The sequence below is a fragment of the Osmerus eperlanus genome, chromosome 8, assembly GCF_963692335.1.
Source record: "Osmerus eperlanus chromosome 8, fOsmEpe2.1, whole genome shotgun sequence".
NCBI classification, from domain to species: domain Eukaryota; kingdom Metazoa; phylum Chordata; class Actinopteri; order Osmeriformes; family Osmeridae; genus Osmerus; species Osmerus eperlanus.
In genome coordinates this window covers 9102635-9122388 of record NC_085025.1, presented here as the reverse complement: position 1 = coordinate 9122388, position 19754 = coordinate 9102635, and the positions used below count along the sequence as shown (strand labels likewise).

General features: G+C 48.8%; 2 protein-coding genes across 2 annotated transcripts in view; one reads left to right on the top strand and one right to left on the bottom strand.

The window, feature by feature from the left end:
* man1a1 (mannosidase, alpha, class 1A, member 1) overlaps positions 1 to 2840 on the top strand; it is a 37458-nt gene extending 34618 nt beyond the window's left edge. The window contains exon 10 of the mRNA XM_062467096.1: positions 166 to 2840. Coding sequence (XP_062323080.1) covers positions 166 to 289 — 124 coding nt within the window. The 3' untranslated portion in view covers positions 290 to 2840. The remainder of the gene's footprint in view (positions 1 to 165) is intronic.
* A 716-nt stretch (positions 2841 to 3556) lies between these two features.
* ccn2a (cellular communication network factor 2a) lies at positions 3557 to 6568 on the bottom strand. The gene is made up of 5 exons (XM_062467097.1): positions 6245 to 6568; positions 5776 to 5992; positions 5322 to 5573; positions 4879 to 5090; positions 3557 to 4748 (listed from the first exon to the last, which is right to left on the bottom strand). The coding sequence occupies exons 1-5, from the start codon at positions 6305 to 6307 to the stop codon at positions 4452 to 4454; spliced, it is 1041 nt and encodes a 346-aa protein (XP_062323081.1). The 5' UTR covers positions 6308 to 6568; the 3' UTR covers positions 3557 to 4451.
* Between the last annotated feature and the right edge of the window lie 13186 nt (positions 6569 to 19754).

Below are 19754 nucleotides of genomic sequence, written 5' to 3'. Positions count from 1 at the left end.
AGATGAAATACCTTACGTATATCAAGCACATAAAAGAGTTGTTGAAAGGCTAAATGTAACATCTCCCTCTCTACCTCCATCTCCCTCTACCTCAATCTCCCCCCATTCCTCTCTCTCTCTCTCTCTCTCTCTCTCTCTCTCTCTCTCTCTCTCTCTCTCTCTCAGGTACCTGTTCCTTTTGTTCTCTGACGATGACCACCTGCCGTTTGATCATTGGGTGTTCAACACAGAGGCCCACCCTCTCCCTGTCATAAAGGAGAACACAGAGAGGCCCAACCTTCTGGAGTAGACCCCTATGACCCCTATGGGGGGGGGGGGGGGGTTCAGGGTCAGGGGTCATGGGGTCATAGGGGTGAGAGCACTGGAGTTCAGTGCTCTCATCCGGTGGTGAGAGCACTGAACTCCACCTTGCTGCACTGAACTCCACCTTGCTGGTCCAGTGCACAGCAGCCCTCGGCTCAGCATTCGACCCAGCAGTCTGCATGCTGACCACCCCAACTCCTCTGCCCTGTGTGTCAGTGTGTGCATGCTCCTGTGTGTGCTTGTGCGGTGGGTAAACCATGGCCGAATGAATGGTGGGTGAACCGACACAATGTAATCTAGCCGTGCTTCATCTAAGTGCAGTGTGGTCCCACGAGACAGTCCAGCGGGGTCTTAGCGGTAGCTGACAGCAGTCCAGTCTTAAATAGTGCCTTTTCTGTCCAGAACAGTCTGTAGGATTCGCCCTTCCCAAAAACCCACTACAGGGTTCATAGTGTCTCACTACTGGAGCTCCACCTGCTTATCTCCCACCCCACACTGCCCTCTCGTGGACAGAGCTATGTCTGCAGGCTGGGCTGAGAGGCAGCATGTGTGTGTGTGTGTGTGCGTGTGCGTGTGCGTGTGTGTGTGTTGGAGCTCGTCCAGCCCCACCTGGTCCCCGAAGCACTGTACCTTCTGAAGAAGAAGCAAATCACACCTCGTTCACCACCAAAGCGTAGCACCATCTATTTCAGTTGTTTCCCTGTAATAAGTGGGATGTGCGTGTGTGTGTGTATGTGTGCGTGTGCGCGTGTGTCTATGTGAGTCCTATAGAGCTAGCCTTCTTTATCGACATGCCATTCAGTGATCAGCCGTGTGTCTCTATGAGAGCACTCTCTTTACCCACCACATGTATCTACATGGCGGCTTGCTATCGACAAACACGCTCCAGTGTGTTTCCTGTCTGTTAGTTTCTCTTCTGTTTTCGTTTTTTGTTTACTTTGAGGTGGTAGTGGCAGTAATTTGCGTGATGACGTGTAATAGATAGTAATTGTTAATTTATTCTGTTGTATTCTTAGGAAGATTGAAAAAGATCAGGCCACCGGGGCTGTTTAGTGGAGTTGTAACGGAGAGAGGGGGGGGGGGGGGGGGGGGCGGGCAGAGGGGGTGAGGCCAAGCCTGTATCTGGGAGCCAATCTCATGGGAGGAATTCAACATATGAATGTACCAGTGTAATGTGAAGTGATGATTCTGTATAGGTCTTCTGTTAGCATTCTTAGTAGTTCCTATCACTTGGAAAGCACAAAATGCAGTTCCGCAGTGGAAGGCTGCAGCAGAGGACACGTCAGGGTCGGGGGGGGGGGGGCAGGTACACCTGGCGTCGACATGCAGTAACGAGATGACTGGGCGGTGCGCTGATACACTGACAGAAACTTACTAGCATTCACGCACTGATGCACACACGCGCACACACACTTCAACACACACACACACTCTCATGCCCGCGTACGTACACACTTACTCTCTCACCCATGCGCACGCATCATAAACTCAGACTCGAAATGCGATACCAAACAATCCTGTAGTGTCCTTGTTTCACAGAGGGAGGGAGCTGTTCCCCGTAGAGGCCTGGATAGGAAGGGTAGTAGACAAGTAGACAGGTGTTTGGACAGGAACACAGGACACGGTTTCTCTGACACCAGTTTAATATAGGAACTTTCTTTACGATTCTCTCTTCTGTTTTCTTTCTCATGTCTTCTATATTTGTCTTCAGTCTTCCTCCTCGGCTCTATGCCTTTAGTGTTCCCCTGCTCTTCTGTCCTGAGCTCATCTCCTCTCTGTAGTCTCTCTAGTGAGACCACCTGGTCTCTATCTTCACTGCGCGCCTCAATCCTTCGCTGCCATCTGTTTAGTCACGCAGAGTTTTGTGCTCGCAGGAAAGGTATCACCCTTACAGTGTGACACTGTAGATATGGCATCGCTGCATCTCCAGTCTGTTCACAAACACCCCTGAGCCCAAATGGCGTTTGACTCTGCGCCGCCATTTCCGACTTCCTCTCACGCAGGTTTTTAGGGAGAAGCACTTTTTCTAACATAGTGAGTCAGAGAAACGTCATTATGAAACAAACACGAACCAGAACCTTGTTTTGTTTTTCCTGTTGGACGTGTTAGTTTGAACTTACAGAACTTAGACAACAACAGTGTTCATCATTTCCCCAAAAATCGAACTTTTGTGGTTTCATGGATATTGTGTTGAAGATCTTGAATTACAATGCCTTTCTATTGGTAGATTTGTTGTTTATTAATTAAATAATGGATTTGTGAAAAACCTCAGACAGGTTAACTGTACAAATATTGCTGATAATCATTCCATTGCACATAGTTTTATTTTCATTTATATGCTATTTTAATTATATGAGGAATTGTTATATAATATTTGTTTGTTTTTCGTGTTAATTTGTTTTCTTGTTATTAAAATGTAAATATATACCATTATGGCAAATATGGCCATATTCTACATTTATATAAAAATGGACTATGGATTAAATGATATTACATAATGAGCATCAAATTTTTAATAAACTATATTTGTTACACTTCTATTGTGAATAAAAACAATCTTTTAATACAAAGTGGTTTGGTTGTTTTAATTCTGTAAGGCCTCGCCGTGAGTAGCAGTGTAGTCTAGGACAGGTCCACCCTCCAAGGCTAGGAAGGCTTCTTCAACTGGACTCCAGCTTGGAATGTGTTTATGACTGTGAACTCTGGTACACTGTTAGGTGTTGTACTCTGTGAGACCCCAGCCTGTGGAACAGCTCTTATATAACCCTGATGTGGGACCTGCTTGTGTGTCCACGCTCCTGGACCTTGCTCCTGTAAGGCCAGCCCGTTTAGTGATGGCTGAGCCTCTCCAACAGGAGGACGATGAATCCATGACCTCACTGTTTATTCTTGTACGGACAGTGTTCTATCTGTGTTTAGGACAACCAGGCCATGATGAGATCATTCTGGTTTTCTTCCAAAGAGTCATGTTTAAACTATGAGAGTTTGGTCTAGTGTTTATTCCTTGTCTCATTGTCTCTAGGTAATGCTAAGATATTCCATGCAATTAATACTGTCATGAACTAATTCCTCTCCTGTATAATCTGGATTAATCTGTACAATAATGAAGGTAACATAATGGTCTAAGATTAGATGCTGTGTTCATGTGAACCAGAGAACAGTCTGTCAGAGGACATTTCAACACAACATGATTCGTTTTTGTTAGCTATAAATAAGAGAGTTTAAAAGATGAAAGCAAGGCTGTGTTTGTATAAAAAATATAATATTTTATTAAAACTATAAAAGGTAAAACATGTGATCTTTTGGTCACACTTCTCAATAAAATAATACAAATTTTGTTACAGGAACAGATAAGCTATTCATAAACTTTGAAGCAGAAAATAACAATCAACAAAAAACACTTAAACTTTTAAATTAACTTAAACAACTGTACAAAATGATACAAAATTTACAGCATTGCTAATACAAAATAAAGGAATGAAACTTCAAATCATCCAGTCTTAGTTTTTTGACACAAATACCGACTCCAACTGAGATCGGTTAGTCAAACAAACAGGACGGTCTTTTCTCAGTGCTGTTGCAAACCCTGAAAGCATGCTCACTATGCTCTGTGTCTGGAGGGGGGTTAGGAAGGGGGGGGGGGGGCAGTGACTCACACAGGCACACATTCACCCAGAACCCTGGTGGGTGGGGTCATTACAGTTACCTTTAACCACTCACACGATAGGGTCTGGGAGTTGGACAACGGCCTTGTGTGAGGACTGTGGGGTCCTCCGAAGGGAGGAGGGCGGATGGAGGGGACGGCCATCTTGCTAAGACATAGTTTGTCAGCGTACAGCTATTAGTGCAGGATTCTCTGTAGAGCAACTGAGCCATTGTCGCTCACCTCTTCTTCGCTCTCTCTCTTTCATCTCTCTTCCTCTCTCAATCGCTCTTTCTCTCTCTCACACACACACACACACACACACAAACATTGAAAATACAAGCCATGAAAGTATGGCACAAAGAAAAACGGAAGAAGAAAAAAAAAACGTTGTGCTGTGTAAGATGAGATGGATATCTGTTTCAGGGAGATTCAAGTTAGAAGTCTAGGTTGGGGTTGGGGAGGGTCTGCGTGGTGGGGGGCCTTCCAAGCTCTCCTCAGTTCTTCATGCCATGTCCCCTATCATCTTCTTGTAGTACATGGACTCAAACACGTCGTTCTCTCCAGGGCAGTTGTAGTGGCAGGCGCAGGACTTGATGAACATCATGTGCTTCTTCATCACCTGGCCGTCGGGGCACTTGAACTCCATGGGCAGGGTGGTGGTTCTGTGGGCCGTGCAGCAGCGCCCGTCCGTGCACACGCCGCAGAACTTGGGCCGGTAGGACTTGGTGGTGGTGCAGCCCGAGATCTCGAACTTCATGGGTTTGGAGACCCGAGGGGTTCGGATGCACTTCTTCCCTTTCTGGAGGAGGAAGGAGGGGAGACATGAATCAACAGGCCGCCTTTGTGTATACTGGAGCAGGTGTGGGAATGTGTGTCTCTGTGTGTGTGTATGGGTGTGTGTGTGTGTGTGGTCCAGTGTCTCCACGTACCCTGATGCTCTGCTCCATGTGGGACTCGCAGGGTCGGACCATGCAAAGGCGGCTCTGCTTCTCCAGACGGCATTCCCGGTTGTCATTGGTAACACGAGTGGAGATGCCGAGGCCGCAGATCTTGGAGCATGCACTCCACTCAGTGGTCTGGACCAGGCAGTTCTCCCTCATCATGGATGGGTCGGGACCATAGGTCTCCTCCTCGCGGTACGCTGATGGGGGAGAGGAAGGAGGGGGAGAGGGTCAGACTGGGGGGCCACACAGGAAGCCAACATGGAAACAGGAAGTGTCAAGAGTATCGTGGCTAAGCTGACTGGAAATTAAATTTTTGTTTGTGTTCATTGTCACTGTATTGACAACTTGTATTGTAACACTTAATATGTTTCCTACTCTGAATGAGTAAAACGTGTGTTCCAGTAAACAGGCTCAGGTACGAGGCTCACCGGCGAGAGCGGAACCAACGAAGGTCTGCCTGAAGGGGGCGTCGCACACCCACTCCTCACAGCACTTCCCTGGCACCTTCACCCTGCGGGGCATGGGGCAGTCGGGGCTGGGCAGACGGATGTCCATGCTGCACAGAGGCACACAGCCCACGGCGCCATCTAGGCATGTGCACTGGTACTTGCAGCTGCTCTGGAAGGACTCGCCGCTCTTGTAGACCATCCCACCAAACACACAGGTGGCTCCTTCCTTAGCTGGAGGGAGGGAACGAGAGGTCAGGTCTTGTGTTCAAGCAACATTACAATGTTTTAAAGTAAGGATATTAGCTTTAGATATTAACTCGACATTCTCGAACTTTCGACAAACTCAACAATCTAGAACACAACCCCAGCCTCGGTACTAGAATCAAGCCCCCTGCCAGCGTCGTAGAAGGCTATCCTGAGAGCTGTGACTCACCAGTGCAGACTCCGATCCTGCGGTTGACCGGGGAGCCAAAGTCACAGTCCAGTCCTCTGTGGGGGTCGCACATGTCCCTGTCGGTACACAGCTCTCCCAGCTGCTTAGCACACACCCTGCAGCAGCCACATCCATCCAGGACTGTGCTCACCCCTGGGGGGCACTGGGGGGGTACGTTGGGGCAACTGCACTGGGCAGGGCACTCCTGGGCAGCAGCCTGGAGGAAGGGGGACAGACAGAGAAATTCCTGGTCAGTTTCGGCTCCACATGGTCACAACATCACACCCACTAGGAGATCGGTGCCACACAAGCACAGACACAGACACACACATGCTGTCATGCGTTGTCGTCAAAGCCCACGCACACTCAAGAGTTCCCATAAGCAGGGTGTGTTGCTAGTCAACACTGATGGATATCTGTCTGCTGGCCATGTAAGTGAGTGTTCCAGAGGAAAGAGTGTTATTCTTACCAGGTAGCACAGAGCCAGCCACACGCAGGACATCACCATCATGTTGCTCATTCCACAAGACATTTTCGCTGGCTTGCTTTTCTTCTTTTGAAAGTTTCAAAGTGTCACAAAAGAAATGTCTCTGGGTCTTTTTAATTGTCTTAAAGGCTCTTCCTTCAGAAGGTCGGAATGTGGATGCGGCTTCCTTGTCGGGTCGAGTCGCTCCTGTCGTTCTCGGTTGTCTCTGTCAGAGCGTCGGTCTGGTCGTCGGTCCAAGCTAGAGGTTAGCTTCAGTAGGAGTCTGCTCTCTTCTGAGGGAGGAGAGGTGTTGTGTGTCCGAGTCTGGGAGCTCAGCCTGCATTTATACCCCCAGCCCCGCGGTGACGTGCAGCTGGCTGAATGGAGTCCGTCCTGGACAAATACGCACATTCTCGACATTCTTTCCTAGTTTCCTCCTCCGGCCTCTCCGTGGACCCCCCCCACCTCCGCTCCACTCTGCCACCCCCCACCCCCCTGTCTGAGAGCGGGGATCAGTCACACACAGAAAGAAATGCTTTCCTGACTCTGCTTTGCCCTGTGTCAACAGAGGCTGTGTTGTGAGCTTCACCTCTGCTCACCTTCCTCGTCGTTGCCACCTCACACACACACACACACACACACACTTACACACTCACACCTACACACTATTTGCTCAGGTGTCTATAGCCATAGGATGAACATACAGTATATGTCTGTAGGTATATATTTGTGTGTTCGTGTGTGTGTGTGTTTGTGTGCGTGCGTGTGATTATGAACACACACTGGTACAGTTCTGTTCTCAGTACCTATCCTCCAAGTTCAGGTGAACCTACCACAGAGAACATACTGTACTCATCCAAGCTAAGGCACCACAAGCAGCGCCAGCACCTCCACAACATCAAAGATCAGGCCAGATATGTGCACCATGTACTGTAAACAAGTGTGTTTGTGTGTGTGTGTTTGTGAGTGAGTGTCAGGTCTAAATTAAATAAAACCACACTCTGTCCACAGCAGTCAGAATCCTGTGTTGGCAGCGTTCCTGTCCTAGCTGTGTTCACACAGCTAATCAGGGTTAGTCTGCGTGAGACATGAAAGCCCAGGTGTGTCACATTCCTGCTGAGGTTCACTTTACCTCGTCAAACTCCAGACACACAGTACACCAACCCCAGTTCTTCAGGAAAGCGGCTAGACAGTTGGTTTGTATATTTTTTCGAAGACCCAGACTTCTCCCCCAAACCCCCCCCCCCCCCCCCCCCAATGAAAGGCTGCCCTGCTCAATTCCCTCACTCTCCAGCCAGCCAATTGGAAATGTGCGCCTCCCAGAGAAAGCGAGGGAGCATGAGGAGGAATGTGAGGCCTCGCCAGCAGACACACCGCTCCTCCAGAGGAAGCCTTGCCTTATATGGGAATCTTCTTTCCCTCTAGCAGTGAGAAGGCGTAGAGAGGGCCTGGCTAGTTTAGAGAGGGTCAGGCTGGTTTAGAGAGAGTCAGGCTGGTTTAGAGAGAGTCAGGCTGGTTTAAAGAGTCAGGCTGGTTTCGAGAGACCCAAGCTGGTTTAAAGAGTCAGGCTGGTTTAGAGAGAGTCATGCTGGTTTAGAGATAGTCAGACTGGTTTAGAGAGTCAGGCTGGTTTAGAGATAGTCAGACTGGTTTAGAGAGTCAGGCTGGTTTAGAGATAGTCAGACTGGTTTAGAGAGAGTCAGGCAGGTTTAGAGCGAGTCAGGCTGGTTTATAGATAGTCAGACTGGTTTAGAGAGAGTCAGACTGGTTTAGAGAGAGTCAGACTGGTTTAGAGGCCAGGCAGTACAGGACAGTAGGAACACCTCAGGGACAGACCTGGCTGTCTGGGTGGGTGGGAGGGAGTGAGATTAATGTTCCATGTCTGTCAACACAGACTCCTGGTGAGAGCCTTCAGAGCATTTCCCCACAGCGTCAAAGACTGGCAGCTTATTGTGACTTAGTATTAGGCTGGATGATGCAGTTATTTTCCGGTGTGTGTGTGTGTACTTGGGACTGTCTGGGTGATCTCACTCCTTGGCCAAGACTTACAAACGACTGTGTGTGGGGTTGGGTCAGGCTTGAACAAAATGTGTGTATGTGTGTTTGTGAAGTAATCCTGGCCCCCCACAGCCTTGTATTAAACAGGGCTGATCTCCCACATAGATCAGATGTAAAACATAGGCTGCTCGTATCAACAGTGGGCTAACAGGCAGGCAGGCAGGCAGGCAGTGACGACTTCTTGTTGATGTTTCACAGCAGAATATGACTGAGCCAGGCTCATTTTAGACGGAGCTTCCGGAAGCAGACTGACACCACAAGGCGAAGACAAGGTCACTCAGGTCTGGAACTCCTGACGTCATGGAGAGGATTCCAGGATTCCACATTTCAGTGTAAATCAACAGTGGGCTGAAATACCTCTCACCAACCACACTGGGGGATGTGTGTGCCTGTTGTGGAGTAGGAAAGAAGTTGCATGTGTGAGTTTGTGACAGATAGGAAGATTAAATATGTGTGTGTGTGAGGTAGAATGTGTGCGTGTGTGTGTATGTAAGAGAGAGAGAAAGAGACAGAGAGAGAGAGAGAGAGAGAGAGAGAGAGAGAGAGAGAGAGAGGGTCACTTCAGACATAGTGGGGTTATTGTTAGAAGGACAGGAATATCAGTCATATATCCGTGGGTTTAACAGAGGGCCAGTGGAGGCTTGCATGCTTACTGCATCTCCTTTCCCCTCCTCCTTCTGTAGATGTAACCAGTCACATACTGTAGTTTAGCATGACTTAATGAGTTGACAGTTATTTCACGATTCACAGATGCAAAGTGCCCATATTTTACCACAGAATTATAATTTTCCATTTTATAAATGCAAGGCCAAACTGACAAGGCTTGAGACGCACTATGTCACAAGGTCATCTTGGAGGTGTGAGTTTGTGCAAGGGGAGGCTGGCTAATTAGCCCCACTGGACACATTGCTGCTAACTAACCCAGACCCACTGGACTCATTGCTGCTAACTAACCCAGACCCACTGAGTGGATAGCTGGCGTGTCTATTAGAAGCCTTGGCTGGCAAAAGTGTTTAGGCTGGAAACCCTTCAGAAGGAGGCCACACACTGCTGGGCTTCTTTCAACAAACAGCAGACAATCATCTCTTACACACACACACACACACCTTCGCACCATCTGAGTCTATCTCTGTGGTGATGACAGCAGACCTCCACATGTGTGTGCGGCCCCTGGTTTAAAAGACAATGTTCCATATATAGACCCTCCCCCCCCACACACACACACTGTTAGTGTTCTGCCATCCTCCTGGTGTTTCTGATGGGGCTGTAGAAGCTGGTGGTGGAGGTAAGGTGTGTGGTCTTCATGCTCCATAATGTAAGCGAGATGTTGGATTAAATACCCAACGTGTGCTTTTAGGTGCTGTCCTTTCGCATAGGGTTAGGAACCCAGACTGGTGTAATCTAAGTTCATAAGCCAGACCAGTCTGTACTAATCAGGGGTTGGAACTAGAACTCAGTCCATAATGATGTCTCAGGAGCGACTGGGGTATGGAATGGAGTCCATTACCCTTCCTCTATTCCTCCCTTGTTTTTAGAGAGTAGAGGAAATCAGGAAACCAAACAACTGCCGTGCCTATTTCTCAGGCCAACAGTTACAAGTGTCAACGAGGTAAAAAGGAATGTCACCCCCCTCCCCCCCCACCCCATCGCTTTGCAAGTGGTCAAATTCCTCGACTAATTGCTTTCCTGTAAAACCTTTGAACAGTCGACTAATGGAGTGTATTTCTCTCATTTCCAGCCAAGGTAAACGAAGGTGGACTAAAACCACTGAAACTGTGGCGCTCCATCATCAACACTCTACAGACAGGTGCTAGCGTGACAGCTCGCCATCTTGCACAATTTTACTCAACCTTCTGCCAAGTTTCAAATAAACCCTAATATTTTTCTTCACCTTTTCAGAAGCCAGCGGTCCAGATTCATGTGGCTTTTCCCTTCCTGTCGTCTGATCTCGGCGTGCTCCGCTCTGCATTCAGGTGTTCTGTAGTTTGTTTACCAAACGGTCAGAAACATACCATTCACTCCTCCTAAAAACTGACCACTGTTTACCCTGCAAGCTCATGTTTAATTCATTACATTTTTGGTTTCATATTTTGCACATTCCATAAAGTTTATGCAAAACTGTACTTACAATTTCGTGAAAACAGCAGAAAAAGATCGAGCTGATTTTTCAGCTAGCTGAGTTGTGTGTACCTCATGGAGGGGAGAGGGGCCACAGTGTGTGGTGAGGAGGTGGTCAGTGTGTGGTGAGGAGGTGGTCCAATGGATGTAGGCTGTGCCGTTTGAGCGGCTCACAGACCAACCTTTCAGCAGCGCTACATAAAGCTGCTCACAGCAGAGCACATACACACAGTGACAGTGTAGTCCTATACTGTATACATGCTGCTTCCCTGACCGGCTAGCTACTTGACTGAATTACTGGCTACCTGACTGATTGGTTAGCTGCCTGACAGACTGATTAACCGACTAACTGGTTAGCATTTGATGAAGATTCGATGGACAGACATACTTGCTGGCCTGCTAAAAAGCCAAACAGATTGGTTAACTCCCAGTAGACTTGCTATCTGGCCATTGCTGGTTGGCTACCTGACTGACTTTTTCTGTCTTTTTGAACATTCATATGAATGCACAGTGATACGGTTGTACGTGTGACCTCACAGCCAGTTTCTGTTGGTGTGGGCCTACAGAGGGATTCTGTCTGCTCCTGCCCTGCTGGGTGGGTCACACCTAGGAACTGGTGTTGCTGTGACCTAACAGCCTGTTAATGGAGCCATTCACACACACACACACACACACACACACAAGTGCACACACACGTAAACACATACAGTACACACACACATCCAGGCACACTGTCCTCTCCTTAACGCCTGCCTGGTCACAGAGAGAGCAGTAGTCAGAAGTGTGTTTGTCCAGGCTAATTAAGAGACCTAACGGATCCCTTACATCTTGGAAAAGGTATTTGAGGCCTCAAGGCATTACCGTATGTGAGGCTTAAAGCATGTGGCCTACTTATGTAGATAGGTCCACTTCAGGTCTAGTCTAGCCCCCAGGCCTAGTCCAGCCCCCAGGCCTAGTCCAGCCCCCAGGCCTAGTCTAGTCCCCAGGCCTAGTCTAGCCCCCAGGCCTAGTCCAGCCCCCAGGCCTAGTCTAGCCCCCAGGCCTAGTCTAGCCCCCAGGCCTAGTCTAGCCCCCAGGCCTAGTCTAGCCCCCAGGCCTAGTCCAGCTCCCAGGCCTGGTATAGGCAGGTCAGTTCTCCACCCAGTCCTCTATCTACAGTCACCCTGGATAGAGAAAACATAGGGCAAGTTAAGCTTCACCTAGCCTCCAATTCCCAGGCCCAGCTCACCATTAAGGTGTCAATAATGTTGGTGGAGACAGAACTGACTGTGCTGTGTGTGTGTGTGAGAACAGACAGTCTTGATTGTATATCTAAAGGGTGGTTTCAGAACTTTTTCTTTGATCTCTTAACCCTAAACTGTGCTCAGACTCAGCAAATCCCCGTCAGGGACTGGAACTGCTGATCTCCTGTCAGCCCGGCGTCTGGGCTTGATTGAAACAGCATGTGTTAGCGACCCTCCTCCATTCTGACAGTTCTTCGATCTCGAAATGTGCTCATTTCATCAGACTTCACCGTCAGCCTTATTTCCAGTGGTTTCCAACATGGAAATAGGGAGGGAAACGCCTCTGTAACTTCACACTCTCTTTATGTCTCTCTCTTTCTCTTTCTTTCTCTCTCTTTCTGTCTCTCTCTATCCCTTCTCTCTCTCTCCTGTGGACAAGGAACAGAATATGTTTGATCGGGCTTCAGGATAATCAGAGCCTATGAAGGAAAGTTTGGTACTAGTCAGCAGTTCTGGAGGCCTTTCATCTGCACAAGTTCAGGTTCGTAAACGTCCACGCCTTTCTGGCTTTCAAGGTTCAGGCGAGGCTCTGAACCTGGCCAGCTTGGCTGCAAACGTCAACACCAAACAGAGTCTGGGAATAGATATGGAGACGCGCACACCATTACACACACTGGTACACACATGCACGCTCAAACACGCACGCACACTAAAAACACACGCACGCAATAACACACGAATGCGCACATCCAAAATAATACACACACACACTCATGTACAGGAGCAGAAGGCAGATGTGTTGTCCAGATGCGAGTGTCACCGCTGAGTTCAGGGTTGGAGGTCACAAGCAGATCTCTGGTTGCCTCAACGTAAACACCGTCTGGAGCGTGGAGCGTGGTTCTGTGGTATGTTCCAAACACACTGGAGGTCTGCATGGGCCTGATAGTGAGGAAGTAGAGATGAGGAGAGAAGCCATTACTCTGCTTTCTGTCAGACACATACACACATACACACACGCACACACGCACACACACACATACACACACACACGCACACACACACACATGCATACACATGCATACACACACACTGACCCAGTTGTGCAGCTCTGTCAGAGAGCTGGGAATGAAGCAGAAAGTAATATCTGGAGAGTGTACTCCCCGCTACTACTGACCAGACCAGACCAGTCCAGACCAGACTAGACCATGTTCTCTTATTTAGGGAGACAAACGGCTGCCTAGAGTCAACATGCAAAGTTACAGCTTCCAACTCGAATTTTAGTCAACACAAGATGTCTCTATCTTTGGTGAGACCATATGTGTATCCATAGCGACAGTCTGTAGGTAGCAGCGTGTGTAAGGTAGCAGCGTGTGAGCGTGCTCTGTGTGTGGCCAGAAAGAGAGGTCAGACTATCTTACATTTGCACATTGCTGCTATAGTGATAAGTCAACCACTTATCACAAACAGCACAGTCATAATGAAATGACAAGAGAAATGACACAGACTGTCCTTGTAACATCTGTAACACACACACATGCAAGCATGCGCACATAGACACACACACAATGTGTCTTCCACATGCACGCGGACATTTCCGTTACTATCCTCTTTAACACAATCTTGACAACCTTGTTTGGACAGAACTCCTGAGTGGTGAACTCAATAATGGTGACAATGACCCCAGTGTGTGCACAACCCCGGACAGGAGAGACACACTAACAACCCTTAACGTCTGTGTGCGTCTGTGTGTGTGTGTGTGTGAGCTTATGTGTGTGTGTAAGAGAGAGTTTGGCGGGGGGGTCTCAAGGTGTTGCCCCCTGTCTTCCTGGCCCCCCTCAGTGACGTTGAGAGTGACGTAAGTCCTCCTTCTACCACTATTGACTTATCTCACCATTAACCAGACTGCCCCAACACTGGGAAGACCTGCCTCTCACCTTCCCTACAACTCACCTTCCTGTCCATAGTCCCGCCTTATCCCCAGCTGCCCCCCCCCCCCTCACACACACCACACTTCCTCCCTCTCTGCCCCCAAAAACCTGCCCTTTGCCTCTTATTCTCACGGACTGCTCTCTACTCAAAGATAAGGGACAAAGATGCTGGAGTCATTCCCATCTCTCTCCCGCCTGAGGCACTGAACCCAGACAGGTGTGGGAGCCCCAGCTGGACCTCCTGGACCACAGCACGGAGCACAACCAGACAGCAGTGCAGAGATCGGAACCACAGTGGATACCTCACAAGCTGGTAAAGTCATGTTGAGGATTCAGGCTGGCCCAGTTCTATCACGGTTGGGAAATTGAATTATGTATGGTCCAGTCTGGATCATATTCTCACCGGAAAACATGACATGGTAGATGGTCCACTGTACAGGCTCAGGGTGGCTGACATTCAGGCTTTCTATTTTTCTATTTTCTTTCTTTCTATCTTTCTCTCTCTATGTCTGGGTCTGGAACTGGGTCTCCATTGAGTCACTGTGTGTGCGTTCTTGCACACACACCTGGCTCTTGCGGGACGACAGTCAGTGTTGCAGAGTGGAGTGTGTTGTTGCAGGTGCAGGGCATTAGGACTGGGTGAGCCCATAGGTGGAATTTCCTGTGCCTGGTGGAAGCGTGCTGTTCAAGGCCACTCCGCCCAGAGCTGCCAGACAGCCATTATGACAGATTTAGTCTAGTGGGACCGAGAGTGAGCCAGGGGAAGGACCTCCCACTCTGCCCGTCCACACCCACTATCTAACCACCTGTCTGTCAAACACAGGGCTTTGTTGGAGAAGTCGCACTGCTACTGGTCCAACCTTCATCACACTTTTCTTGGCTCTCCCTTTTCTTTTACCCTTCCTCTTTCTTTCTTTCTTTCTTTTCTCTCAACCTCCCTCAATCAATTGTTGTTCTCTCTCTCTCTCTATCTCTCTCTCTCTCTCTCTCTCTCTCTCTCTCTCTCTCTCTCTCTCTCTCTCTCTCTCTCTCTCTCTCTTACTCAAGCAGAGGTTTTTACCATGATAAATTCCTGCCATTTGGAAAAGTAAGGCATATTTAGCAGACAGGGGAGAACACAACCCTCACCCCATCCCCACACCCCCAACAGTTAAAGTGTGATGTGTTTGAACAGAATGGGATGTTTCAACATGGAGCCGAGAGGAGTGAGACCTACACTGTTTGCATTGAGTCAACATGGCCTTCTCCCGCTCTCCACCACCCCACTCCCCATCCCCTCTCCCCTTCCACTGCCCCGGACAGGGTGGCCCCTGTCCGGTGTACCTCAGGTCACAGTTCTGGGGAGAAAAACAACCCTGTCTGATTGACTGTGGTCCGGTTAAGATAAGATTTTTTCCAATCATGAGAACAGTGGTCCTAAACCAGAGTCTGTGTGCAGCACCACACAGACTCCATGGTGTTGTGGAGGGTGGCAGGGCCTATCCAGGGTGTTGTGGAGGGTGGCAGGGCCTATCCATGGTGTTGTCGAGGGTGGCAGGGCCTATCCAGGGTGTTGTGGAGGGTGTTGTGGAGGGTGGCAGGGCCTATCCAGGGTGTTGTGGAGGGTGTTGTGGAGGGTGGCAGGGCCTATCCAGGGTGTTGTGGAGGGTGGCAGGGCCTATCCAGGGTGTTGTGGAGGGTGGCAGGGCCTATCCAGGGTGTTGTGGAGGGTGGCAGGGCCTATCCAGGGTGTTGTGGAGGGTGTTGTGGAGGGTGGCAGGGCCTATCCAGGGTGTTGTGGAGGGTGGCAGGGCCTATCCAGGGTGTTGTGGAGGGTGGCAGGGCCTATCCAGGGTGTTGTGGAGGGTGTTGTGGAGGGTGGCAGGGCCTATCCAGGGTGTTGTGGAGGGTGGCAGGGCCTATCCAGGGTGTTGTGGAGGGTGGCAGGGCCTATCCAGGGTGTTGTGGAGGGTGGCAGGGCCTATCCAGGGTGTTGTGGAGGGTGGCAGGGCCTATCCAGGGTGTTGTGGAGGGTGGCAGGGCCTATCCAGGGTGTTGTGGAGGGTGTTGTGGAGGGTGGCAGGGCCTATCCAGGGCGTCCCTTGGGCTGCAGATCATCAGTCCTGAGTCGACCAAGGCCACTAATCACCTCCGCGTGGCCCGGCTTTCCTGTTAAATCAGGGCTGAGTTGCTAAGATGTGTGTTTGTGTGTGCATGTGTGTGTTTGTCTGCATGTGTGCTTGTGTGTGTGTGTGTGTGTGTGTGTATGTGTTTGGGTGTATGTGTGTGTGTGTGTGTGTGTGTGTGTGTGTGTGTGGGAGCTGAAGCAAGGAAACAGAGCATTACAGCTGCAGTCTGAGCTTAGCCTCGAGCTAATGGCTTATCCACAGGAAGTTCACTCGCATCATTGTTCCTGGAGGAACAAATGAACATTCCATGTGTTTCTAAGCCAACAGTACAGCTCCTGAACCACACGGCGAACATAAATGTCAACAGGTTTTTAAGACCGGTAAGAGACCGGCAGGACAGCTACAGTAGACAGAGCAGTAGAAAGCATCTGTAGAATACATACGACAACATGTGAGGACTTAAACCCACAACCCTCCACTCATTTACCCAGCACACCATGGAATAACTGGATCTGGTCTTCATAGATGAATGCATAGCTCCCAGTAGTGAATAGGTGAATTAAGCAAGTGGGTTACCCTCAAATGCTGTAGCAAGCTAGCTGATATTGTACTCTTTATTCTACATGAGTGGAAGTTCAGAAGTTGGATGACTGTGTGTCCATGAGAGAAGATGGCGGGGGTGCTCTGTACACCCTGCACTATAGCTTGGCTCCTAACACGAAACGTGGCCTCAAGGGCCTTGTTTACAGCCATCGTGGAGTCCTTCAAATAGTCCTTCAAAGAAGACCAGCTTCAACAACAATCTCATGTGTACAGTAACAGCTCAATCCTACCCTGTGCCTTCTTGTACTGTATTTCATAACACACTAATCATTTGAAATCGTTTGTTATCCCGGGATGTAGACCAGAAATCCTGTTGACCAGAACACATACAGTACATAATAATACATACTACATAACTTAACTACACAAAAAAGAAGAAATTCTTTGAAAAAAACAAACAAGTATTGAAGTGAACGCCTCAAAGAGAGTGAGTGAGAGAGGGGGAGAGGAGGTAAAGAGAGAGATAGAGAGAGAAAGATAGAGAGCTAGAAGGAGAAACCCAGGCCCAGATTCCAGAGAGCCCCAGCATAGCGTGTGGTTGCTGCAGGGTACAATGGGGCTCTGTGTGTAGAAGGCCAAGGTGGAAACAGGGCCCAGACTGCAGGCATTCCTGTCAGCACAGGCTATGGCCTCTCTCTCCATGTCTCTCTGTCTCTCTCTCTCTCTCTCTCTCTCTCTCTCTCTCTCTCTCTCCATATCACTCTCTCTTTCTCATTCTCTCTCTTTCTCTCTCTCCATGCCCCTGTTTCTTTCTATTTCTCTCTCTCATCCCGTTCTCTCTGACTCTCTCTTCACCCTCTCTCTCTCCCTCAACATTTCTCTCTCTGCTCCCAGCCCTGCATGTTTTATTAAGCTACTTTAGAATGTTTGCCTTAGACCGCTTGATGAAAAAGATATTTTGATGTAGCTACTGCAATGTTCTGACTTCCTGGGTCAGTTCTGACCGGTTGAAGTAAGACAACAAAACAGTCGGAGGGATGAGAGAAGGAGAAAGAGAGAGAACAAGAGAGAGAGAAAGAGAGGGGGGATAGGGGAGAAGGACAGAGAGAGAGAGAGAGAGAGAGAGAGAGAGAGAGAGAGAGAGAGATGGAGAGAGAGGCCAGAGGGGTGAAGGCAGTGGTGCAGCTTGTAAAATGATAAAGTTTGGAGAAACATCATCTCACAGTCTGTATATGACACTCACACTCCATCTCTGGCCAACAGAAAGACATGGGCGAGGAAGTGAGCTTGCGTGTCTCACACACTGGGTGTTACATGAGGAAAGTAGCAGAGACATGTCAGCAAACGCAGGGGGAAGCACCAGGATGAGTCTGTCTGGCAGAAACCTGCCTGTTTACAGTGTCTGTCTGTGTGTGTGTGTGTGTGTCTGTGGGGGGGGGGGGGGGGGGGGGGGTCACGGATGTGTGTGTGTGTAAGTAAGTGTGTGTGTGTGTGTGTGTGAGAGTGTATGCACCAGCTTACCTCCCAACAAGACAGACAGGAAGTCTTGTTGGACTCTCACTGCCTCTCTGCCCACAGACTCAAAAACATCCTCCCAGCCAGAGGAAGCTGGTCTGGGCCGGAGTGTACTGTACCTGGGACACACTGAATCAGTAATCATGTAACCATGTCTCTGTGTGAGGTCAGGCCAGACCAACAACCCATGTGGTCCCTTACCCTGACCCTGACAGCACCCTGTAATTACACGCAAGAAACATGCCTGTAGTCACGGTAACTGGGGTAGGCCGTGGAGATATGAAATCAAGGGTCAGTGTGTTTGTACAAAACAACGTTTGGAGCCACCCTCGTAAATATGGTTGCTCAACTAAGGTAAGGGCAAACCTTTCAGAATGAACTCAGGGCTAGTCTTACTGAAACACTTCATGAGCTGGGTGGGCAGCTTTGGCTTGTTTCTCTTCAAAGTGATAGAAGACTGTTCTGCTGGACAGACAAGAGGGCCTGTAATAAACAGATGTCTGATAGGTGTAGGGAATCATGATTGGCAGGTAGTTGACCAATGAAAACCCCAGGCAGATTGGTCTGGGGGTGGTTCTCGACATCAAAAACAGGAAAGGCCTGTACCTGCTGGCCACAAATCATTGAGCCGCTTCAAAACATCAACATTGACCAGAATGGAGCACCCATTAAAGCTGTTTTTCTGTTCGGCTGCCAGCCAGTTCACAGAGAGAGAGAGGAAGAAAGAAAAAGGGATATCTATCTATTTATCTATTATATATATATATATATATATATATATAGAAAGAGAGAGAGAGAGAGAGAGAGAGGGAGGAGAGAGAGAGAGAGAGGAGAGAGAGAGGAGAGAGAGTGAGAGGAGAGGGAGCACATCTTTATTTATGCCTTTTTTTCCAATATCCCTCTCTCCCATCCACCACAGAGCACACTTTCATAGCAAACACCACATTCCTGCCTTCATAGACGAGCTACAGAAACACCACCAACCCAACTCCAAAGTAAAGTTTACATTCCTGAGGGGGTGGGTTGAGGGGAAATTGGGGAAAGGTTGAGGGGACAGGATTTTTTATTTTATTTTGTGTGGGGGGGGGGGGGGTTGAATCTGTCGGAATGTGCCTGCATGGGGCCGGCCGGGGTATTACTAGTAGGGGGTATTTTATGGGGCAAGAGAGGAATGCACGAAGCTAACTGAGTTGTTGCCGCCGTTTTTCTACTATTTCCCCTGGCTAAGGAAAAGGTAAACACACAGATATGCTTCCTGTGGGCTTTAACACGGGCCTAAAAATACTGTCAGCATAACACAGACTGGGAACAACATCTGTCTCTCAGGGCTATTTTCAGTTGGAATCAAGGAGGGGAGGTTGAAGGGTTTTCTGAGAGTAAGCTTTCATTATGAGACTGGGTTACATGAGAACTAATGATGGAAAAGACAGGGAGCTGGGGGGGGGTAGAGGAGACATGGTGATATGTTGACAGTGAGACAGAGAGAGAGAGAGAGAGAGAGAGAGAGAGAGAGAGAGAGAGAGAGAGAGAGAGAGATATGGAGAAATCCGACACATACAGTAACATAGGCTGGTGTCTGTACGGCTTCCTGCTTTGAGCTGTATCGAAGTCAGACTTTACATAACCAATCTGGGCATGACACAGCCAGCAATCCCTCATCTGTCAAAGGACTTCCTCTCCACTAGGATGAAAACAGCCAACAGTAAGAGGAGAGGGGAGGAAGGAGAAGAGACGAGGAACAGAAAGTTGCTTAGAACAGCCTCTGGTGACCCGCGTACCGTGGCTTTTTAAGTAACTGTGCTGTGTGTCACTCACCTGAATATGAGCCATGTACAGATGCATGTATTGTCACTATTTGCATGTCACTTTGGACATAATTGTCTTCTCAATGAATAACATGTAAATGCAAGGTACAGGTACAGATACATAACAAGTCTCATACTACTGTATGACATGTCAGCATGTACTGCTGACACAACCATTTGGTTCCACAGTCTGAGACACATTCCACTCTCACTAC

Bases quoted from the DNA above. Each gene is read 5' to 3' on its own strand.
- ccn2a (XM_062467097.1), bottom strand. From the start codon at position 6,307: ATGTCTTGTGGAATGAGCAACATGATGGTGATGTCCTGCGTGTGGCTG. The intron at 5,993-6,244 runs GTAAGAATAACA...CCCTTCCTCCAG, and splicing joins GGCTGGCTCTGTGCTACCTG to GCTGCTGCCCAGGAGTGCCC. The intron at 4,749-4,878 runs GTACGTGGAGAC...TTCCTCCTCCAG, and splicing joins ACATGGAGCAGAGCATCAGG to AAAGGGAAGAAGTGCATCCG.